Source organism: Empidonax traillii, unplaced genomic scaffold (assembly GCF_003031625.1).
Source record: "Empidonax traillii isolate 1590-97213 ecotype Southwest subspecies unplaced genomic scaffold, ASM303162v1 scaffold460:size473327, whole genome shotgun sequence".
Taxonomy (NCBI): Eukaryota; Metazoa; Chordata; class Aves; order Passeriformes; family Tyrannidae; genus Empidonax; species Empidonax traillii.
This window is the reverse complement of record NW_020955653.1, coordinates 373150-392437: the sequence shown is the minus strand read 5'-3', so window position 1 is coordinate 392437 and position 19288 is coordinate 373150. Positions and strand designations below refer to the sequence as shown.

Sequence of the window (19288 nt, the reverse complement as noted above, 5' to 3'; positions counted from 1 at the left end):
AAGTCCCTAACACAGTTAAGTTCTGACAAGTCATGTCTTTCATGTTACTGTGGTTCATCTTAGACAAAAAAATATTTCAGTATTTTATTTCTGTTCCACACTATTATCAGAATAGGAAAAAAAACCAAAAAAAGCCATTCTTTGGCTACAGGCCTTGGGAGACTTAACAAGAAATGAGAAATAAATGAATATGCAACTGTGACAACAAATCACAAAACAACACAATAAAAAAAAAAACAACCAAGTGTAGTGTAGATATTATGAACTGTCATAACTTGGGGTAGGAAGACACAAGCAATACAACACACACTAAACCCAAGTCAAATGTACAACAAACCAAGCCTGAACAGCAAGATGCATTTGCCAAAGTAAAAGCAGCTCTAAAAAACTTTCCAGATGAGAGGTGTATTGTACTGATTATTTTAATGCTAAAAACAATTTACTATCTCTATATCTCAGTTTCAGTATATTAAACTTACACATAATTACCTGCAGTCCGATGAGATGAACAGTGACTGTTGTTGGGACTCTGGGCTTTGGGAGAGCTGTCAGGCCTTGTGAACACTGAATAATCTGCATCTGGAACTAGTGGTAAAAGTTCTCTCTCCTGTTTCAAAAGGAATCAGTGGCTGGAAATGCTTAAAATATATCACCAATTTGAGCGAAGCGGTACTACTGTAGCACTAGCATAGACTCAACGCAAATAAAATGCATTCTTCTGCTTTTATAGCAGATGCAAAGAAAAATCAGAAATGGATCTTGGTAATAATTATGAAAAATCTACTTTCTAAAAGGATTTTAAAGCTTAAAATTTTTTTTTTTTTAAAATACATTGAAGACTTTTTTGCCCACCAGATTCAATTGCTTGTTCTTAATACAGGGCAGCATAATTCTATCTGCTCTCATTTTCCGCTGTTCTCTCCAGTTCTCCCCCATTACTCTCAACCCACCCATTTCTTCCTCTCTTTCTCAGTGGCAGGTGACACCCACTGCAGCAGTACAGCCTCCAGCTGTCAACCTCCACCTCTCCCTCGTATCAATTACTTTATAAAGACCCATCCTTAGACACTTTTAGGATCTTCTGTAGATGCCTCCTGCAATAAAGCATGATTTCATCTAATCTGTTCATCTAACTGACACAGATTATTTGGTTCTACATTATTGCTTCAGCACCCAAATTACTGCCTCATTAAAACCCAGGCCTTCTGTAATTTACAGCCTTTGCTTTATATAAGCAAACAGCAAAAAGCACACCACAGACAAATTAAGCGTGGCAGAATGACAAGCTGGTTATGTTTTCCTCATAAACCTCAAACTGCTGTGTGAGCCTGCTATGGCTCCATCTGCTAGGTGAGGGATTTTTTCTTTTTTTTGTTTTTGTCCTACGTTCTCATCCTGTTCAAGTTTTCAACTAGTGGGATACAATTTAGTCTTGCGAACACCACGAAGATGGTTTGTTTCTTGCAGTAAGTCTTCAAAACCCTGTCTAGGCCAATATGACAAGGTACTAATTTTATAGAATAGCCCAAATTTAAGATCTGTTAGATCTGTCCAGAAAACCTAACATCAAACTAGGATGATCCAAGCAATTACTAAGATCAGATAACTCAACATTCTCTTGTTTTGCAACAGTGGGGCCTCTATTATGATTAATGCTAAGTTAGAATTACATTATAATGCTCACCTCAGTAATATCATTACATTCCGACTGATCCACACGTGCCAGGTTATCGATTTTCTCCTCAATTTTCTCTTGGTTAATATGTCCAATGTCTGATTCTGCAATACTGATGTCATTTGAGCTTATCAGAGTGAGTTCTGGTTCTTCCATAATACCACGCCCTGATTCAGTCTCCTAGAAAGTAAAATATACAAGACATATGTGTAAAAATAGAAAAACTANGACCTGACAAGTCCCTAACACAGTTAAGTTCTGACAAGTCATGTCTTTCATGTTACTGTGGTTCATCTTAGACAAAAAAATATTTCAGTATTTTATTTCTGTTCCACACTATTATCAGAATAGGAAAAAAAACCAAAAAAAGCCATTCTTTGGCTACAGGCCTTGGGAGACTTAACAAGAAATGAGAAATAAATGAATATGCAACTGTGACAACAAATCACAAAACAACACAATAAAAAAAAAACCAACCAAGTGTAGTGTAGATATTATGAACTGTCATAACTTGGGGTAGGAAGAGACAAGCAATACAACACACACTAAACCCAAGTCAAATGTACAACAAACCAAGCCTGAACAGCAAGATGCATTTGCCAAAGTAAAAGCAGCTCTAAAAAACTTTCCAGATGAGAGGTGTATTGTACTGATTATTTTAATGCTAAAAACAATTTACTATCTCTATATCTCAGTTTCAGTATATTAAACTTACACATAATTACCTGCAGTCCGATGAGACGAACAGTGACTGTTGTTGGGACTCTGGGCTTTGGGAGAGCTGTCAGGCCTTGTGAACACCGAATAATCTGCATCTGGAACTAGTGGTAAAAGTTCTCTCTCCTGTTTCAAAAGGAATCAGTGGCTGGAAATGCTTAAAATATATCACCAATTTGAGTGAAGTGGTACTACTGTAGCACTAGCATAGACTCAATGCAAATAAAATGCATTCTTCTGCTTTTATAGCAGATGCAAAGAAAAATCAGAAATGGATCTTGGTAATAATTATGAAAAATCTACTTTCTAAAAGGATTTTAAAGCTTAAAAAAATTTTTTTTAAAAATACATTGAAGACTTTTTTGCCTACCAGATTCAATTGCTTGTTCTTAATACAGGGCAGCATAATTCTATCTGCTCTGATTTTCTGCTGTTCTCTCCAGTTCTCCCCCATTACTCTCACCCCACCCGTCTCTTCCTCTCTTTCTCAGTGGCAGGTGACACCCACTACAGCAGTACAGCCTCCAGCTGTCAACCTCCACCTCTCCCTCGTATCGATTACTTTATAAAGACCCATCCTTAGACACTTTTAGGATCTTCTGTAGATGCCTCCTGCAATAAAGCATGATTTCATCTAATCTGTTCATCTAACTGACACAGATTATTTGGTTCTACATTATTGCTTCAGCACCCAAATTATTGCCTCATTAAAATCCAGCCCTTCTGTAATTTACAGCCTTTGCTTTATATAAGCAAACAGCAAAAAGCACACCACAGGCTAATTAAGCGTGGCAGAACGACAAGCTGGTTATGTTTTCCTCATAAACCTCAAACTGCTGTGTGAGCCTGCTATGGCTCCATCTGCTTGGTGGGGGATTTTTTCTTTTTTTTGTTTTTGTCCTACGTTCTCATCCTGTTCAAGTTTTCAACTAGTGGGATACAATTTAGTCTTGCGAACACCACAAAGATGGTTTGTTTCTTGCAGTAAGTCTTCAAAACCCTGTCTAGGCCAATATGACAAGGTACTAATTTTATAGAATAGCCCAAATTTAAGATCTGTTAGATCTGTCCAGAAAACCTAACATCAAACTAGGATGATCCAAGTAATTACTAAGATCAGATAACCCAACATTCTCTTGTTCTGCAACAGTGGGGCCTCTCTTTATTATGATTAATGCTAAGTTAGAATTACATTATAATGCTCACCTCAGTAATATCATTACATTCCAACTGATCCACACGTGCTAGGTTATCGATTTTCTCCTCAATTTTCTCTTGGTTAATATGTCCAATGTCTGATTCTGCAATACTGATGTCATTTGAGCTTATCAGAGTGAGTTCTGGTTCTTCCATAATACCACGCCCTGATTCAGTCTCCTAGAAAGTAAAATATACAAGACATATGTGTAAAAATAGAAAAACTAAAAAAAAAAATAAATAAATAAATAAAAAAATTAAAAATTCCAGCAATAGGAACAGCTGTTGTTAGAAAGAAGAGGCTCATTAAAGAGGAAGAAGAAAACCTGCCCCAAGCAAAACATGAAATACAGAAAGAATGCATGTATATCAGAGTTCAAAAACCTGAAACAAATAACCCAAAGCAGGCAAACAACAACAAAAACTCCTTCACTCTCCTCAAGTTTAAGTTACTTAGATCTAGGGCAAATTTTTTTTTAATGCTACATATCAAAGCGATTTCCTGAAGTTTGCTTATGCTTTGTTTAATTTATTTACCTCCTTCAGGCTTCTAAATGAGGACAGTGAGGTAACAGTGACATGAAACTCACCTGCATGTGCTCTACGAACTGATAGTAAGAAAGGGAAATGAAATAGCTCCTCAAACCATTGTGAGAACTTAGCTCATTTTAGCTACTGCTAATTATTTCAGTGCTATGATATGAAAGAAGGAGTAGGGCAGAAGTCCAGAAAACGGGAACCAGAACTGTAAAATCAGTATTTGCCAAGCTTTCAGATATTAAAGGTCTAAAATAACTTAGTGCACCAGCAAAAACCCCTGCTTTTGGAAATCTGTTTTACTCACCCAGACTGGAATACAACATGAGCTTCTGGGCACAGAACGAGAATGGTTTTCATGTCTTTCCAGGAAAGAACTGTTTTGTTGTACAACAGCATGCAAATGGATGTCTGAGTCTTCCAAGCTGGTTTCTCTGAGAACCCTCAAACACTCCTGTCCTTCTGGAAAGCTTTGCTCTGGCTCCTTTATATTCATATTGCACCGAGAATCCAGCTCCTCAGCATTATTTACTTCATGCACAGGAACTGATTTTTCAGGAAGCTTCACATACTTCTTATCAAATTCCTCCAAAGGTAATTTTTCCGAAGACACAGTCTCTTTTAATAAGTGTGGAGAATAAGTTTCCTCCACTGTAACTGGTGTGGTCTCTACTTGATAAAATGATTTTTGCTCTTCCAGTGGAATCAGACTTTCATTTCGCAGACCTTCCACTGAACACTGGAGACTAATACCTTCCACACTTCTTGACAGTTCTTCATATTCTCTTGCAGGTGAAACACAGTTCTCATGGTCCCTGTCTTCAATTCCAGGGTCTTGCTCAAAAGATGTCTGTAATGCAGCATTATGATCCACTGGTTGATCTGCATTCTGAGAGATATCACTTAGTGCAGATTCCAGTTGAAGGGGGTGAAAAGATTCTTCAGATCCTGTTTCAAAAATTGTCACAATTGTCAAACTGCTTGCTAACAAAACAGAATTTTCACTTTAAAAGTCTCCTCATAATAAGACTTTTCAGTAATGCATAACAAAAAGTCTAGTAAATAGGAAGAAACATTTTGTTTAAAAAAGTCTGCTTGTTTCCTTAAACACAGTACCATTAACGTTAGAGAAAATTATTCCATCACTGTACACAAAATTTTGAGAAACAACACTTTTTGTTGCTTCTCAGAATATGTTTCGGGATGGACTTTGTGATGGTGGTGGCATAATGACAGCCATACATTTTACAACTTAATACTCTGTAAATGGAAGTCCTGTGAGTCCCAACAAAGTCTCTAAACCACAAAGAAAACCATCCAAAACACCATTACAGAAACTCTTCACAGTAGAAGACAACATTCAAATTGGAATAACAACTGTTCCTACGAGTTACAGCACTGCACCCTAAATTATCTTCCCCTTAGGATCTGCGCATACAAGTCAAGATACTTTTTTTCCCCAGAAGAGGACGGGAAAAGATAATAATTTGGTATTAACATTTTAATCACTGCCAAACAAACAACAGGGCTGCTTAATTTTTTTTTTTTTTTGGTTAAAACATGCCTCTGACCTAAGTTTGATAAAATTAGTTACACAGACTCCAACATCATGCTGTCACTAGGTTTTTTATACACACTAGAATGTACCACAGAAACCTTTAATGGTTTCCTCTACACATTTTTTGCATTCTTTAACACAAAATATCTAGTTTTACATGTGTAAAGAGTATTATCTTCTGATACATAGCTATTAATAGTGAGGGAAGAATTGCACTGCAACATCAGCCATCAACAGAGAATTTTCCAGATGATGCACTTGCTTATCACAACTTTCCTTGAGCTGAAAACTCAAAAATAGTTTTTACTTGCTTAGCCTGTTGCTTATGTTATTTTTTCCATCCTTTTAAAGCACAACAGTAATTAGTTTGGGATTATAAAAACACTTAAGACATGGGGAGATAGTGCAGTAAAGACTCAAGGCACAAAGACTGTTTCTACAAGGAATTTAGAAATAAGAGTGTTTTGAAGTTCGAAGGGAGCTTCCTAAATCCTAGTTCCTGTGACCACAGTCACAAAGGGTTAAAGTGTAAACCTCTTCTAGTATCTGTTATTACTTTCCTTTTTTCTTGTAGAGAGAAAGAAAAGCCACTGAGTATTTGGTTGCAGCTTTAAACGTGAATAATGTGTGTCCAAAAATTTTAAGAGCATACATACGCAAATCACAAATATAATTGACCAGGAATGTTTACATTGTAAATACATCTATCTATTACTTAAGACATTGTGCTGCATTTCCTGTTACTTTTCAGCTTTCTGTTAGAGCACCTTAAAACACTGAAAATACCTGATTCTTTGTAAATAATGTTTTAGGAAATATTTAGTTTGCTACTAGTTGCATTTGGAATTTCAGATTGGTCCTTTTCTTTAGAATACACGAAATACCAAGTTAAATTCAACTGCAAAACATTAAAACATATTTTTCCTGCTATGAGCCACAGTTAATGTAATGCTGCTGTACAGTCATAAACTTTAATCTACTAAGTTAATTACAACATTGTAACTTAAAAGTTCCTTTCTTCTTCTCTTGTCCCTCCCCCTTACTTTATAGAGAGATAAAACAATTCTATAAACAGACCAAGTATCAGTGTGCAGTACATTGCTGTGACTTAACAGTGGGAAAAGAAAATTGAATTGTTCCTTGAAAAACACAATGTATATAAAAGACAAATGAGTAAGTTCAGAGACTCTAACACATGCACCTCATAAAATTTTTATCGATTTTTGGAACTTCCTTAACTTAGGCAAACTGAAAAAAGTAATGGATATGCATAAAAAAATATCTGGAAAAGGACTTAAACTGACAGTTTCAGCCAGAGTTGATATTGCTTCATTAACATAATTACTGCAGAAGGAATAAGTAACATAATATCCATTATAGTGACTTGAATAAGCAGGTCAGCTTTTGTACCAAAGTCGTAACTGCTAAAGAAATAAACTTCACAGAATTTAGGAGTTCTACCCATTAAAGGTGGTGGAGCAGACCATGTGAGAGAGCAACAGCAGAGTTAAGACATTTCAAAGAAGGACTGAGAGCAGCAAAGAGATCTGTCCTCATTTCAACACGGTAAACCCATCCTAAGGGTTGTTATTTACATGGCAATCGGCTGAATTCGAAAGCACTGATCTGACTACATTGTACATACCTGGAATAAGATTTTCTGTAATGGACTCTTGTGATGGAATGTTGCTTTGCCTGTTTGTTTCAAGACAAGAAGGCAGATTGCTTCTCTGCACATTCAGACCAGAGTTTCCCACTTCTAGAAATGTAAGCATGTCTGGACTTTCTGTTGAAAATTTTGAAGTCTAGTGGCATTAAAAAAAAAAGAAATTCTCAGAAATGTGAAGAATAAAAAGTTGAAGGTAGTATTTGATTTTTGGGTCACATTTCTGCTACAACCAGCAAAAACACTTCCAGCTATATGTATACCAAAATACACTGTTGTGTTTCTTCTAGATAAAAAACAGCATGGGGATTATATATATTTAAATCTTACAAAAATCTTATGCTAAAGTATTTCCTCCACCAGAGTTTTTGTGTAGTACCTTGCTAAATTCTCTACTGTCTTGTGAAATTTCGTATTGAGAACAGGATGATGACGTATCAAAGTCAACACTCGGTTCCAAAGGCTGAAAGAGATGGTGATGGAAGTTTGGAAAAGGTCCCTCTCTTTCTGGAAAACAAAGCTCAGCTGCTAGAGCTGTAAGAAAAGTGGTTATTTTAAAAACAAATAAACATCACCCACATCCCCAAAACAACCCCCCTTCAAAAAAAAAAAACAAAAACAAAACAACAGTCATATCACACATTGTTTCTATATGCAGTAAATAAAGTATTTAGAATTCTGCAGGTATACAAATACTAGCTTGTAAACCCAAAATCTTTACAGCATTCAATTCTTCCACTCTGATACAATGCAGGTATAAAAAGCAGTAAGAAAGTGCTACAGTGATTCAGTGTTGGGGTTTTTTTCAATCAAAAGATGAAGTCCTTAAGTTCTCTGTTCAGCACTTGTGAGACTGCATCAGAAGTAGTGTGGGCTTTTCAGAACAAAAATCAGTGACACAGCAGAGCAAAACCAATGAAGAGCCACAAGGATGATCAAATGGTAGATGTAACACATGATGTTCAAAGAAAAGCTGAATAACTGAGTTTGTTCAATCTTAAGAATTCGGGGTAATGGCACAAAAATGTCTGCTGCCTACCACCTCCTATGAGACAGTACAGAGAATCCTAGAATCACCTAGTGATTAGGCTGGATCATCTAGTTCCAATACCCCTTCCATGAGCAGGGACCCTTCTACTACACAGGTTGCTCAGGGTCCCATCCAACCTGGCCCTAACACTTTCAGGGATGGGGCATCCACAACTTATCCAGGAAACCAGTTCCAGTTCCTCATCACCCTCAGAGTGATAAATTTCCTCCTAATATCTAACTAAACTTATCCTCCTTCAGTTTAAGGAAAATGCAGTCAGTGTGCTTGAACACGCTCGGTGAAACAAAAAGAGAGACACAGGAAATTTTGGTTGGATAAAATAAAAAATTTAAAAAAAAAAAAAGGGAAAGAACATTTATTAAAATGTTGCCCAAGGGGTGTAGAATCTGTGTCCTAGGCAATATTCAGAACTTGCCTGGACAAGCAACCTAAGCTGGCTCTGCTACGAGCAAGGAGAATTTGGGCCACATGAACACAAGTCCTTCTGGTCTAGATTAATCTATAATTCTATGATTCCAGAAGGAAGCAATTTGAATTAACACACTAACATTATTATCATGATAGCTAATAATGATGTTCTTAATTTTGATGAACTGTTACATTTTTCTAGAAAGCACAGAACCCCCACCAATCTGTTAATCAGTGAGTGTTTCATCAACTATGTTACCCCATGTAAATAATGCAGTATTGTATATTACTTTTCTATCTTCCTGAAGTGAAAGTTGTGCATAAACAAGTAATAAAAATGGCACAGGTAGCAAACAGCTGAGCCATGGTGGCAGGAGGCTGCACAGAACTGAGAGACACCTGATCAGACTGTCTTTTTTTTCTGCACTAGATGATGCTTCATTAACATCTATCTAACACAAAGGATGAAGAACATCAGAGTATTAAATTCTTGCACACAGAATCCTTATTAACTTTAAAATGTAAGTTGAACATAAAGAACAGAGACCAACATGTAACATCGAGTTAACTCCTCATTCTGTATGATGAAAGCACAGCACACAAATACTATAACATAGCAAATACCTTGGAAACAGGTATTGTCGTCTGAGTAAGAGTTTAAGTTCCCAGTACGTCCCCCCAAGATTTGCTGTGTCTGTCTTTCTTTATAGAGGTGTATCTCTTTTTCAGACAGTGGAGTTTCAGGTGCTCCAGCCAAATTCTCTTGCCTCTGTTGCAAGGTAAAAGACAGTGAGGAGTTCCAAGGACGGCTTGCTGTTTCTCTCAAAATTCCACCTCCTGTACCATCAGAAGACAATCCTGAAATAATAAGTTTGATGTTCACGGTTTTGCATATAAATCACTTGCATGACATCATCCCAAATATTCATAAAGAGTTCTGGGGTTTTGTTTTTTTTTTTAATTGTCTCCTGTCACTGCTTCTATAAATCTTACAAAACACTTTCACGAATACAAGTTGATCTAATTAGGTAGCAGCCAGTACAGCTCAGTGCTTTTACAGAATGTAGACTTTGGAAATACCGAAATTATAAAATCAGAAAAGAATTACTACTGTTATTTTATGCTAGCTAGCATATCTTTACTTCCTACTGCATATAAACATGTCAATCCTTTAATGTGATCTTGCGTATCTTTATGACACCATGCAAGAGTTTTATTCATGATTAAAGAGAAATTGCTTAATACCAACACAAGAAATCCAAGGGATCAAGGCAACCAAAATCATGTTCCAAGTTAGCACACCAACCCTTCTTCGTCTGTATGCTTACAGAAGAATTGCACACAGCTATCAGAAAAGGTCCTTACTGAGCACTGAGTGTATGCTGAAGACACAGCTAGACTTGAAAAATTTATTCATACAGCCGAATAACCAAAACTTCTGATATTTTTCTTCTGCAACTAAGAAACAATAGAGAAGAAAAGCTACAAGCAAATGATCTTAGAATTTGCTTTAGCTTTCTTACATCAGTAAAATACAGATTTGTCATGTGAGTTATGAAGTTTATGTTATATCATGAGGGTTCAAATAAGCCACTGAAATCTCAGGCTGTAAAAACTGCAGTCTTCAAATCTGATTTATAAACACAGAATAACTCAAACGCATAGGTTTCTTAAGAAATCAGATGTCAGATTGATACAATATTAGGCCTTAAAGTAAATAAATCTACAGGTCACTATCTAATCACTTTCAAGCTCACTTCCATGTTCACAAGTATTAATGTCAGGAGCAACTATATAGTTATTATAAAAGAATTATTTTTGATCTTACAACAAGCTAACATGATCAAGAGGTAGACTGCAAATAAAAAAGGGGTAAGATGATGTATTTTTCAGAAAACTATTAAAGGTCAATATGGCATTCAAGTGATATTTTCACAAATAAGTGATTAAGAATTACTATGGTGAACAGCAGATAGTGGAACAATTCTCTTAACAGCAAGACAGAAGTCATAGCTCTGTAAGAATCCATGATATGTATTGATTAGTAAACTTCTATCAGTGTATCATCTGAAGATCATTTTAAAATAAAAACTGCCACTAGAAAACTGTTAGTGTTACAGTTGCTTAATAAAACTCAAAATATAACTTGCCAAAGCAGATGTATTATCATGTTAAACTATGATAAAAGTAAAAAATCATAAACACTTAACAAAACATTCAACTCTGTAGGACGCAATTAATAAACCTTAAATGAAGTTTGACACTAGCCTATTTCAGATGAATTTACATTCTGCCACAATTTTCCTTCTACAAGAACAACAAAAAACCCCAAACACTTACCAGGGCCAACAGGGCTTGCATCCAACGTTTCACTAGTTGAAAAGCTACCAGTGGAAATTGTTGAAGTTAAATCACAGGGTATTCCTTGCATGAAAGCCTCTGAAACTAGTACTTCCTGGGATGAAACAACACACCTATTACAAAGTACTCAGATGTCCAGAATTAAAGCTTTAAACCCACACATTTTATTCTGAGCTCAGTTCAAGTGTAGAAGCCCTCATGTTTTGAACAGTCAGGCAAATAAAGATTCATCCTTGCTCAGTACAACATATTCACACCCCATGTCCCAGATACGTCACTCCCCACCAGCCCCCTCCCCTCCACACACACACACACACACAATTATAAAGCCTCTCAGAACTGCATACAAATCATGACACCTGGAAGATTGTTTTATCTTCTGGTGATCAGATTTGGCTATTTCTCATCACAGACCCACTTCAGTAGAATTGTAGATCTCAGAGGAACATATATGCAAAACATCAAAACCAAGAATTTTACAAGTATGTGCAATACTGAGCCTTTTGCATACAAGTTACTGAGTTAAAATTTAATTCTATGAAATTACACTAAAAATATACAAAATACCCTAAAACATCACCTTCCTTAATTTTAAGTGAAGCTCTACAAAGTCACAAAGCAGAGAATGAGAGTTCTTGTATAAAAAAAAAAATTCTTCAAAACTTCAAAATGTTGAAGAATTAGATATGAACAGTTCTCAAACTCTGACTTCAAATGTGGACTAAGAAAATAAAAATCTAAGAAACCCTTCTACATTTTTCATTTTATACTACCTTATACAAAATATATTACATATGAAACATTTACATTTAAAGTACTTCTATATACACATGGCATTTTTTAAATACTGTTTTTATTTCCTGACAAAATGACAGGATCTTTGGGCGAGGGAACAGAAAGAGATTGGTGTTGATTTTGGCAAGGCTTTTAACACTCACAATATTGTATGATCCCAGGTTGGATGTCACAACCTGAATGGACAGACAATGACAACTGGTTGGGTAATCAGGCGATTAAAGGGTTACACTCTACGTGGAGGTGGGGAGCAAGTGGAACCACAGGGCTCTTCCTAGGACCCGTCCCCTTTAACACCCTGGGCAGTGACCCAGAGGAGATGACACCATACTTTAATCAGGTCTCCAGACACACTAAGGAGGGAGGACCAAGCCATACACTGAACAGCAGGGCTGGCATCCAGAAGCACCTCGTGAGGCTGGACCTACAGGAATGGTGTGAATCTCAGCAAGGGCAAATGCAAAGTCCAGCACCTGGAAGGAAGAAGCCCATGCACCAGTCCCAGCTGGGGTCTGCCTAGGGAGCAGCCCTGTAAAAAAGGGCCCAGGAGCCTCCTCAGACAGCAAGCTGAGTGTCAGCTCATGGTGTGCCCTGACAGCAGAGGGGCAACAGACAGCATCTTGTGCTGTATGAGCAGGAAGAGAGGCAGCAGATCCATCACAGTGATTACCTCTCTTTACTTGGTGTTTGTTATGCTGCTGCACCTAGAACAGTGCACCCGATCTTATCCCCCGAATACGAGAAAGAAAGATTACATCACGAAATAAAGAGTGGGTTATGTTATATGATTATTTTGATATGACCAACCGTATTATCAGGTCTGAATGATGGTCCAGAACGTGCTGTAACTCCCTCTCCAACTTCAGCAGCAAGCACTGGTGAATCTTGAGACACTTGAGAATCCTGGGACTGGGCTGAACGTAAATGTAACCGAAGCAATAAGGAACAAAAAGCAGTTTTTGAGTTCATAGTGAGCAATATTTTGTGGCACACCAGAGGGCAGTAACACTCCACTGCTGCTTGCCTCACCCTTTGGGCACAAATTTGGCCCATCATTAACCACTTTCTTCTCACCTACAACACTTTTAGTTCCACTGCACCACCAATTTCATCAGCAATCTGTAGTTCTCCTTGACCAGCCTTCCTAAAATTTCTGATTACTCGGACTGCTCTCTGAAGAGCAGGCAGGAAGAGCTCAAAATTCATGCAATTAATTTCATTAGGGTGGGGGGAATCTTTTACAATCTACCATTACAGTGATTACAAAGGAAAGCAGACACTCCAAGTAAATCAGTGAAATCAGAAACAATGAACTACAGCATGACTATTACTACAGAACTGAATCACCTTTGCTGTAATACTCTTACACATAAAAATTCAGTGCTGACAAGCACCTTCAAAGTTTGACAATTCTATGATTGTAGATTGCCACAAAAACTCTAAAAATATGTATTCTTATTTCCAGGAATAATTTTCAAGAAAGAAGTGCTAAGTATGAAACTGAAATGAAACCGAAGTATTTTCTCCCAACCCCAAAAGGGCCACAGAGACATGAAAATAATCACATCTGGAATGCTGCTTAAGGGAACCGCTAAGGATGAATAAGGATAGACCAGCATATTGATATGTAAGCAAGGAGAACTGTGAAAGAGATGTATGTATCAAACATAGTCACCAGTTTCCAGCTCACTTCCTAAGGAAATTAGGCTTTTGCCATCAAACTGCCCATTTCATCTGCATGGTTACTCTGTAATTTCCAATTACAATTTGGACCCTATTAGCCAGTTCTAACCAAACTGGATTGGAAAGAATATCAAGTGTTCAAAGTTCCCAGCTCATTTTATCATGCATTAGGGGCATAGTACAAGACAGCAGTTTGTATCTTGGTCTCACTGGTGTCACTTTTGGCAACATCACTTCAGCAGTTACCTGCCCTCTCTGTCTGCAGCCAACTGATCACTCTGCAACCACTCAGTACTGGGCACAGGGATTCATCCTTCCCCAACCACAGAAGCAGAGAATCACAGAATGCTTAAGGGACTGGAACGGACCTTCAAGATCACCTAGTTCCAAATCTCCCTGTCATGAGCAGGGACACCTCCCACTAGACCAGGCTGCTCAAAGCCCCGTGCAACCTGGCCTTCAACACTTCCAGGAATGGGGCATCCACAGCTCTTCTGGAAAAACCTGTTCTAGTGTTTCACCATCCTCACAGTAAAGTCCTTAAGACATTTTACATTCAGACATATCTGCATCTAAATTTTAGAGGGCTGAAGTTATCTTTCTTCCTGGAAGAAATACAGCTGATTATAGAAGTTTCTTTAAAAAATGCCTGTTACCCAAGGATAAGTCTCACATCAAAGCAAAGTCACCTGTGCTGACAAAGCATCCAAGAAGATTTACCAATTTTACCTTTTTATCTTTAATGTTTACTTTGAAAAAACATATTAATAGGATTTGTGCTCATCTCTTCGTTCTGTAATCATGAAAGCAGCAACTCCTAAGTTGTAGAGCCCCACATTATTTGGTCAAAGGTAGAAACCACCAAGAATATAACTTCAAAGAATAAGGTCAAAGGTCACACACACATAGCACTCATTTGCTCTCACCTTTAGAGACACAATTACACCTTGAAAGCATGGGAAAACTGCAAACACGTCCTGGTTAGAAACAAGTAGCAAAAAAATGTTCAAAAAAAACCAAATTAAAAAACAAAGTTACTATCATAAACAACAACCTAAAATGCGCCTCAAATTTTTTCCTTCAGAAACTCTAGATTTAAAGCACAAGGGACTGTAGATTTTCTTGCTGAAATACCACACTAGTTACTGAAAGTACCACAGGGAGCCTTACAACCTACAAATTATAAAGATATTACTGGTAGTTTGGCTGTTGAACTGCTCAAGAGGACAATCCTCTTACACAAAATCACAGAAAGCTTTGGGGCTTTTCTCTTTTAATACAGATGTTCAAATAAAGTTTCCTAACCCTCTTAACATAAACCATTGCACTGGTCATATATAATATTCTCTAATGTAAAAAGACACTACACCAAGATATTTTATATTAATTTAATACCAGTGGCTCTAACAATGCATCTACAACTTACTCAGAAATATTGTTAAAGGACAAAATTCTTCAGTGATAATTAAAATTTAAATATAGATATACTTCAAAATGACTATTCTGAGAAACAAAAAAAAGCAGCTGAAAGAAAATGAGCTTATATGTTCTTATTCAAAACAACTTCAATTCCAAGCAAACCCGGACTGAATTGGAAATGGATGTCTGAATACAAACTAAATGAACAGTTAAAGATCGGGGGCAGTGGTAAAATCTCTAGCAAAACCAGATATGTACTACAGAGCCATAGTGCTTGCAATAGTGTGCATATAAATGCTGCCAAGTTTCTGAAAACTCCTCTGCAGCTCTAGTAATGTATTCATTCATTTTAAATGGATACTGAAAACTGTCCTGGACCATGCGACGCTTTCACCTTGTAATCAGCTTCAAATTCCTTTAGTTGGTGTCTTACAAATTTTGTCTAAGGTCCCAGCAAGTCAGGCATAGTATTTTTCAATCATAGTGACTGCATTTCAATAAGCAGCAAACTCGAAGAGAAGCAAGTGCATTGCAATTGAAAATACTGGAGCCTTTGAATTAAAAGACTGGAGAGACAAGCTAGATTGTTATAGACAGGGAAAAAAATAGTAGGAAATAAAAACTCAAATATCCACTTGTTAGTCCAATCTCTTGACAAACTTAGTAACCTGCTTTCTTTGTTTACCTAAGACTAATCATCTTTGTCCCTTTATAAAGCCAGTCAAGTTACTCATAACATGTTTAGTAGGTTTCAACATCCCTGTAACAAAATTATTTTGAACATTCCCAAACCACTTCAACAAAAGCTTTTTTCTTGATAACTGAACAAGTTGTTTTAGTTCATGGAAACAGACTTTGTCACAGCTGAATACAGCCTATCCAATAAGAGCTCTTATAATGGACAAACAGACAAGAACAGAGTTGAAGTAATCATTACATTATTGCAGTATTTTTCCTTTTGACATACTCAGCAGAACATGTAAAAAATGTACAGTGGCTACTAAAAAAGCCAAAGCAGAACTGACCTGTCTGGAATTCAGGTAGACCAGACCCTTGAAAATTCCAGGTGTCTGGCTCAGCTCCAGTACTGTGCTAGTCTCACAAGCTGACAGTCAAGGCTAATGCATTGTAAGTTGGTAGACAGAACTTCCCAATAAAACAAGAATTGCATATACAAAATAATTACCTCTCACTAAGCAGGGCAATAGGACACAAGGAAATGGAATGAAGCTGCATCAGAGCATTCAGACTAGACATTAGAAAAAGGTTTCCATTTAGAGGGTGGCCAGTCACCAGTACAGGTTCCCTAGGGAAGGGATCACAGCACTAAGCCCAACAGAGTTCAAGGAGTAGTGGTTTAGTTTTAGTTAATCCTGTGAGGAACAGGGAGTTGGACTCAATGATCCTTATGGGTCCCTCTAAACTTGAGATACTCCACAATTCTCAATTTTCATGTCTGTCACACCTAATAGATTATTCTTTCAAAGCTGTTTTTTGAGCTTGATGATGACCTCAGCCTTTTATTTTTTGTCTCAACTGTATTTTTAAGTAATTTCTTATATGCACTAATCTTTTAGTGGACATCTACATCATCATGTTAACACTCAGTTCTTTTTAAGCTTTAATTTCCTTTTTGTCAATACAGGTAATCACTGGGTACTGAATCAGGCACACCATTGGTCTGTGTGGTCTGCTCCCACCTGCAAAGCTTTACAGACAATTCTACAAATCAAAGATAAAAAGCACATGCCTTGGACAAGAAACTGTTGACTAGCAATGAACAGTAGCGCAATGCAGACTTCTTACTGAGATGGTAAAAAGTAAATAGCAAAAACAGACAAAAACTCATTCGTTCTGAGATGTGCTTATTGAAACACCCCTTTTTACACTTAAAATTCAACAGCATTTAAATAGCACTGCTTGTCATTTAATAAGTCAGGTCATATTCTACTAATAAACAGCAGTAAAATCAGCTCTGCTGAAAGGAATTCAAGTAATCCCTTGAATGAAGAGGATTTCCTCACCTGAATCATATGAAGTTTCAGCTGCCATCATTAGCAACTCTTGTAATAATCTCCCTGATGGTTTAGTTTGCCTTGGGCTTCCATTAGACGCTTGTTCCTCATAGTTTGTTATGCTCGAGGGTAAACTGCCCTCACAAAGGGTGGGACTGCAGCATTTCAGACAAGCAAACTCCCCAACAACTGAAACGGGGGAAGGTTCTCCACCACCAGAATTTGCTTTATCTGGATTTAAAATATTTGTTATCAGTTTAGGTATAGAAAGGAAGTGTTTTGCACTTAATGAGGAACATTAAAATGCACATTATATGCTACAGAAACAACCTGCTGAATTTGTACAGTCTCCATTTTAATTAAATTAGCCCCATCAGGTCAGTAAACACTTTTGCATCACAGTCTAAGAATTGTACAGCCTGAAAGATTATACAGGTCAGACTTCTCAAAAAATAATTTGTAGCTTCTCAAATTATTTCTTAAAAAAGAATTAAAACAAATTTTTCCACAGAGCCAATCCACCAAAACTTTCAGCACTTTCTCCATATCCAGAGGTATTACAGCTTTTAGTTGTACACTTGCTCTGGTTTCAAGACTTCTTTTCTCCCCAACCCAGCCCATACAACAGCACATCCAATAAAAATCTCATGACCTATCATGACTAATGGTTTGATAATATAGGAATTCATCACCTGCGGATTGTGATAATGGGATTATACAGCTAAGTGTAAGTTACTAAACCAAGTGCTTTTAAGAAAATATACTTTTCAATCAAAACCTTCACCAACAAAACTTGCTGTCTAATCAAGATACCAAATTGGTCCAACAAGAAATAAATGTTTACATTTAGAAAACATCAGTTGGTAGTACCTCTTAATTAATGTTCCTTATACAGAATTACAAAGCACTGCATGCAGACTGTGACAAATATATTTATAAAATAAGTGCTTGTGTAGCTGCTCTCCAAAATTTCTTATAGTGTTTTGTGATAAAAAAAACCAAAACACCAAAACAAAGCACACAAAAAAACCCATTCACACAAAAAAACCCCCCAAAAAACCCCAAAAACAACAACAAAAAAAAGATGGTATAAAAATTTATGTAAAAACTCAATACTAACTCCTTATTTGAAAAATTTCCCAGTCACTTTCTTTGTGTGCTCAAAAGCTAAATGTTTAAATGCTATCTGTCAACTTCAGCTATTATTTCATAATCAATCATCTCACAGATTCTTCAGGAAAGATTAAATTCCTCCAATCTACTTCTTGTAACAGTAGCATTTATTACATATTTTGTATATTACCTGCAAAAGAAAGGTTGCAGCTCTTCGGTGTGTCTATCTCTGGTATAATACTAAGTTCATGTTGTTCCAAACCAAGCCCTAACTTGACTCTTGTCACAGGTGGTTTGGAAGATCTCCATTTCTGTTCTCTACAGAGAATTTTCTCAGGTTGTTCTGTAAAACAAAGTTTTGTATGTTGTAATAATATATATATGTGTGTGTGTGTGTGTACATAAAATTAACTTGGAGACACGGAAGAGAACTCCATCTGAGCTGTAAAGTGATAAAAATTATAGTGGAATATAACATACAGTTATAGGAGCCTTACCAGTTTGCTCAACTGGACCAGTGCACTGCGAAATCATTTCACTTCCATGAAATTTACTCCTGCTGCCATTTTCTTGCTGGTAGTTTTCTGAGACTTGGAAAAAGTCAGTTCTATTAATCCAGTCAGGCTTTTGTGCCTCTGTCATTTCTTCACTTGGGCATATATGTCTCACCTTAGAAGGGGAGGAGGCAAATGTATGTAAGATTATATTTATATTCATTTATCAAACACAAATTTTCTTGGGTGTGTATTTCATGCAGAATAATACTGAACATGTTGAGAAAGTAGTTCAAGTATGCAAGGTACCAGACAGATTTGCTTAGCTAACAGAAACATTTGGATGCATAGGTATTTTACTTGGCTCTACAAACCTAATGTGCTAAAACACAATTATTTACATTTTCAAGGCCTTTGTCAGGTTAGATCAGAATACTCAGCATTTTTAACAGAAACAATTTCTGAAAAGTCTGTTTTTAGTTTTTCAGCTCCTGAATTCAGGAATTTTAGCTGCTTAGAGACTGCAAAATCAAAAGACAGGAAGTACAGGGAACAACTATTTTTCTAAGATTCCTTAAAAAAAAAAAAAAAAGATGGGG

The 19288-nt window shown here is 36.8% G+C and overlaps 1 protein-coding gene and 1 non-coding gene across 9 annotated transcripts in view; both read right to left on the bottom strand.

Annotated features, from left to right (window-relative positions):
• Positions 1-19288, bottom strand: part of CEP295 (centrosomal protein 295) — a 45429-nt gene that overhangs the window by 3022 nt on the left and 23119 nt on the right. For 5 of the 8 annotated variants that reach the window (XM_027895406.1, XM_027895404.1, XM_027895407.1 and 2 more), the window contains 11 exons: positions 18693-18864; positions 18386-18538; positions 17092-17313; positions 12773-12879; positions 11150-11264; positions 9434-9667; positions 7730-7884; positions 7330-7489; positions 4434-5074; positions 3599-3769; positions 2401-2518 (listed from right to left, as the gene is read on the bottom strand). In XM_027895406.1, coding sequence (XP_027751207.1) covers positions 2401-2518; positions 3599-3769; positions 4434-5074; positions 7330-7489; positions 7730-7884; positions 9434-9667; positions 11150-11264; positions 12773-12879; positions 17092-17313; positions 18386-18538; positions 18693-18864 — 2248 coding nt within the window. Of the gene's footprint in view, positions 1-489; positions 608-729; positions 1654-1684; positions 1856-2400; positions 2519-3533; positions 3770-4433; positions 5075-7329; positions 7490-7729; positions 7885-9433; positions 9668-11149; positions 11265-12772; positions 12880-17091; positions 17314-18385; positions 18539-18692; positions 18865-19288 lie in introns of those variants that run through there. The other 3 variants (XM_027895412.1, XM_027895409.1, XM_027895408.1) reach the window with 3 other exon arrangements.
• On the bottom strand, positions 11502-11585 carry LOC114063259. Its single transcript, XR_003572535.1, has one exon. It is a non-coding gene; the product is annotated as a small nucleolar RNA U2-19 (small nucleolar RNA).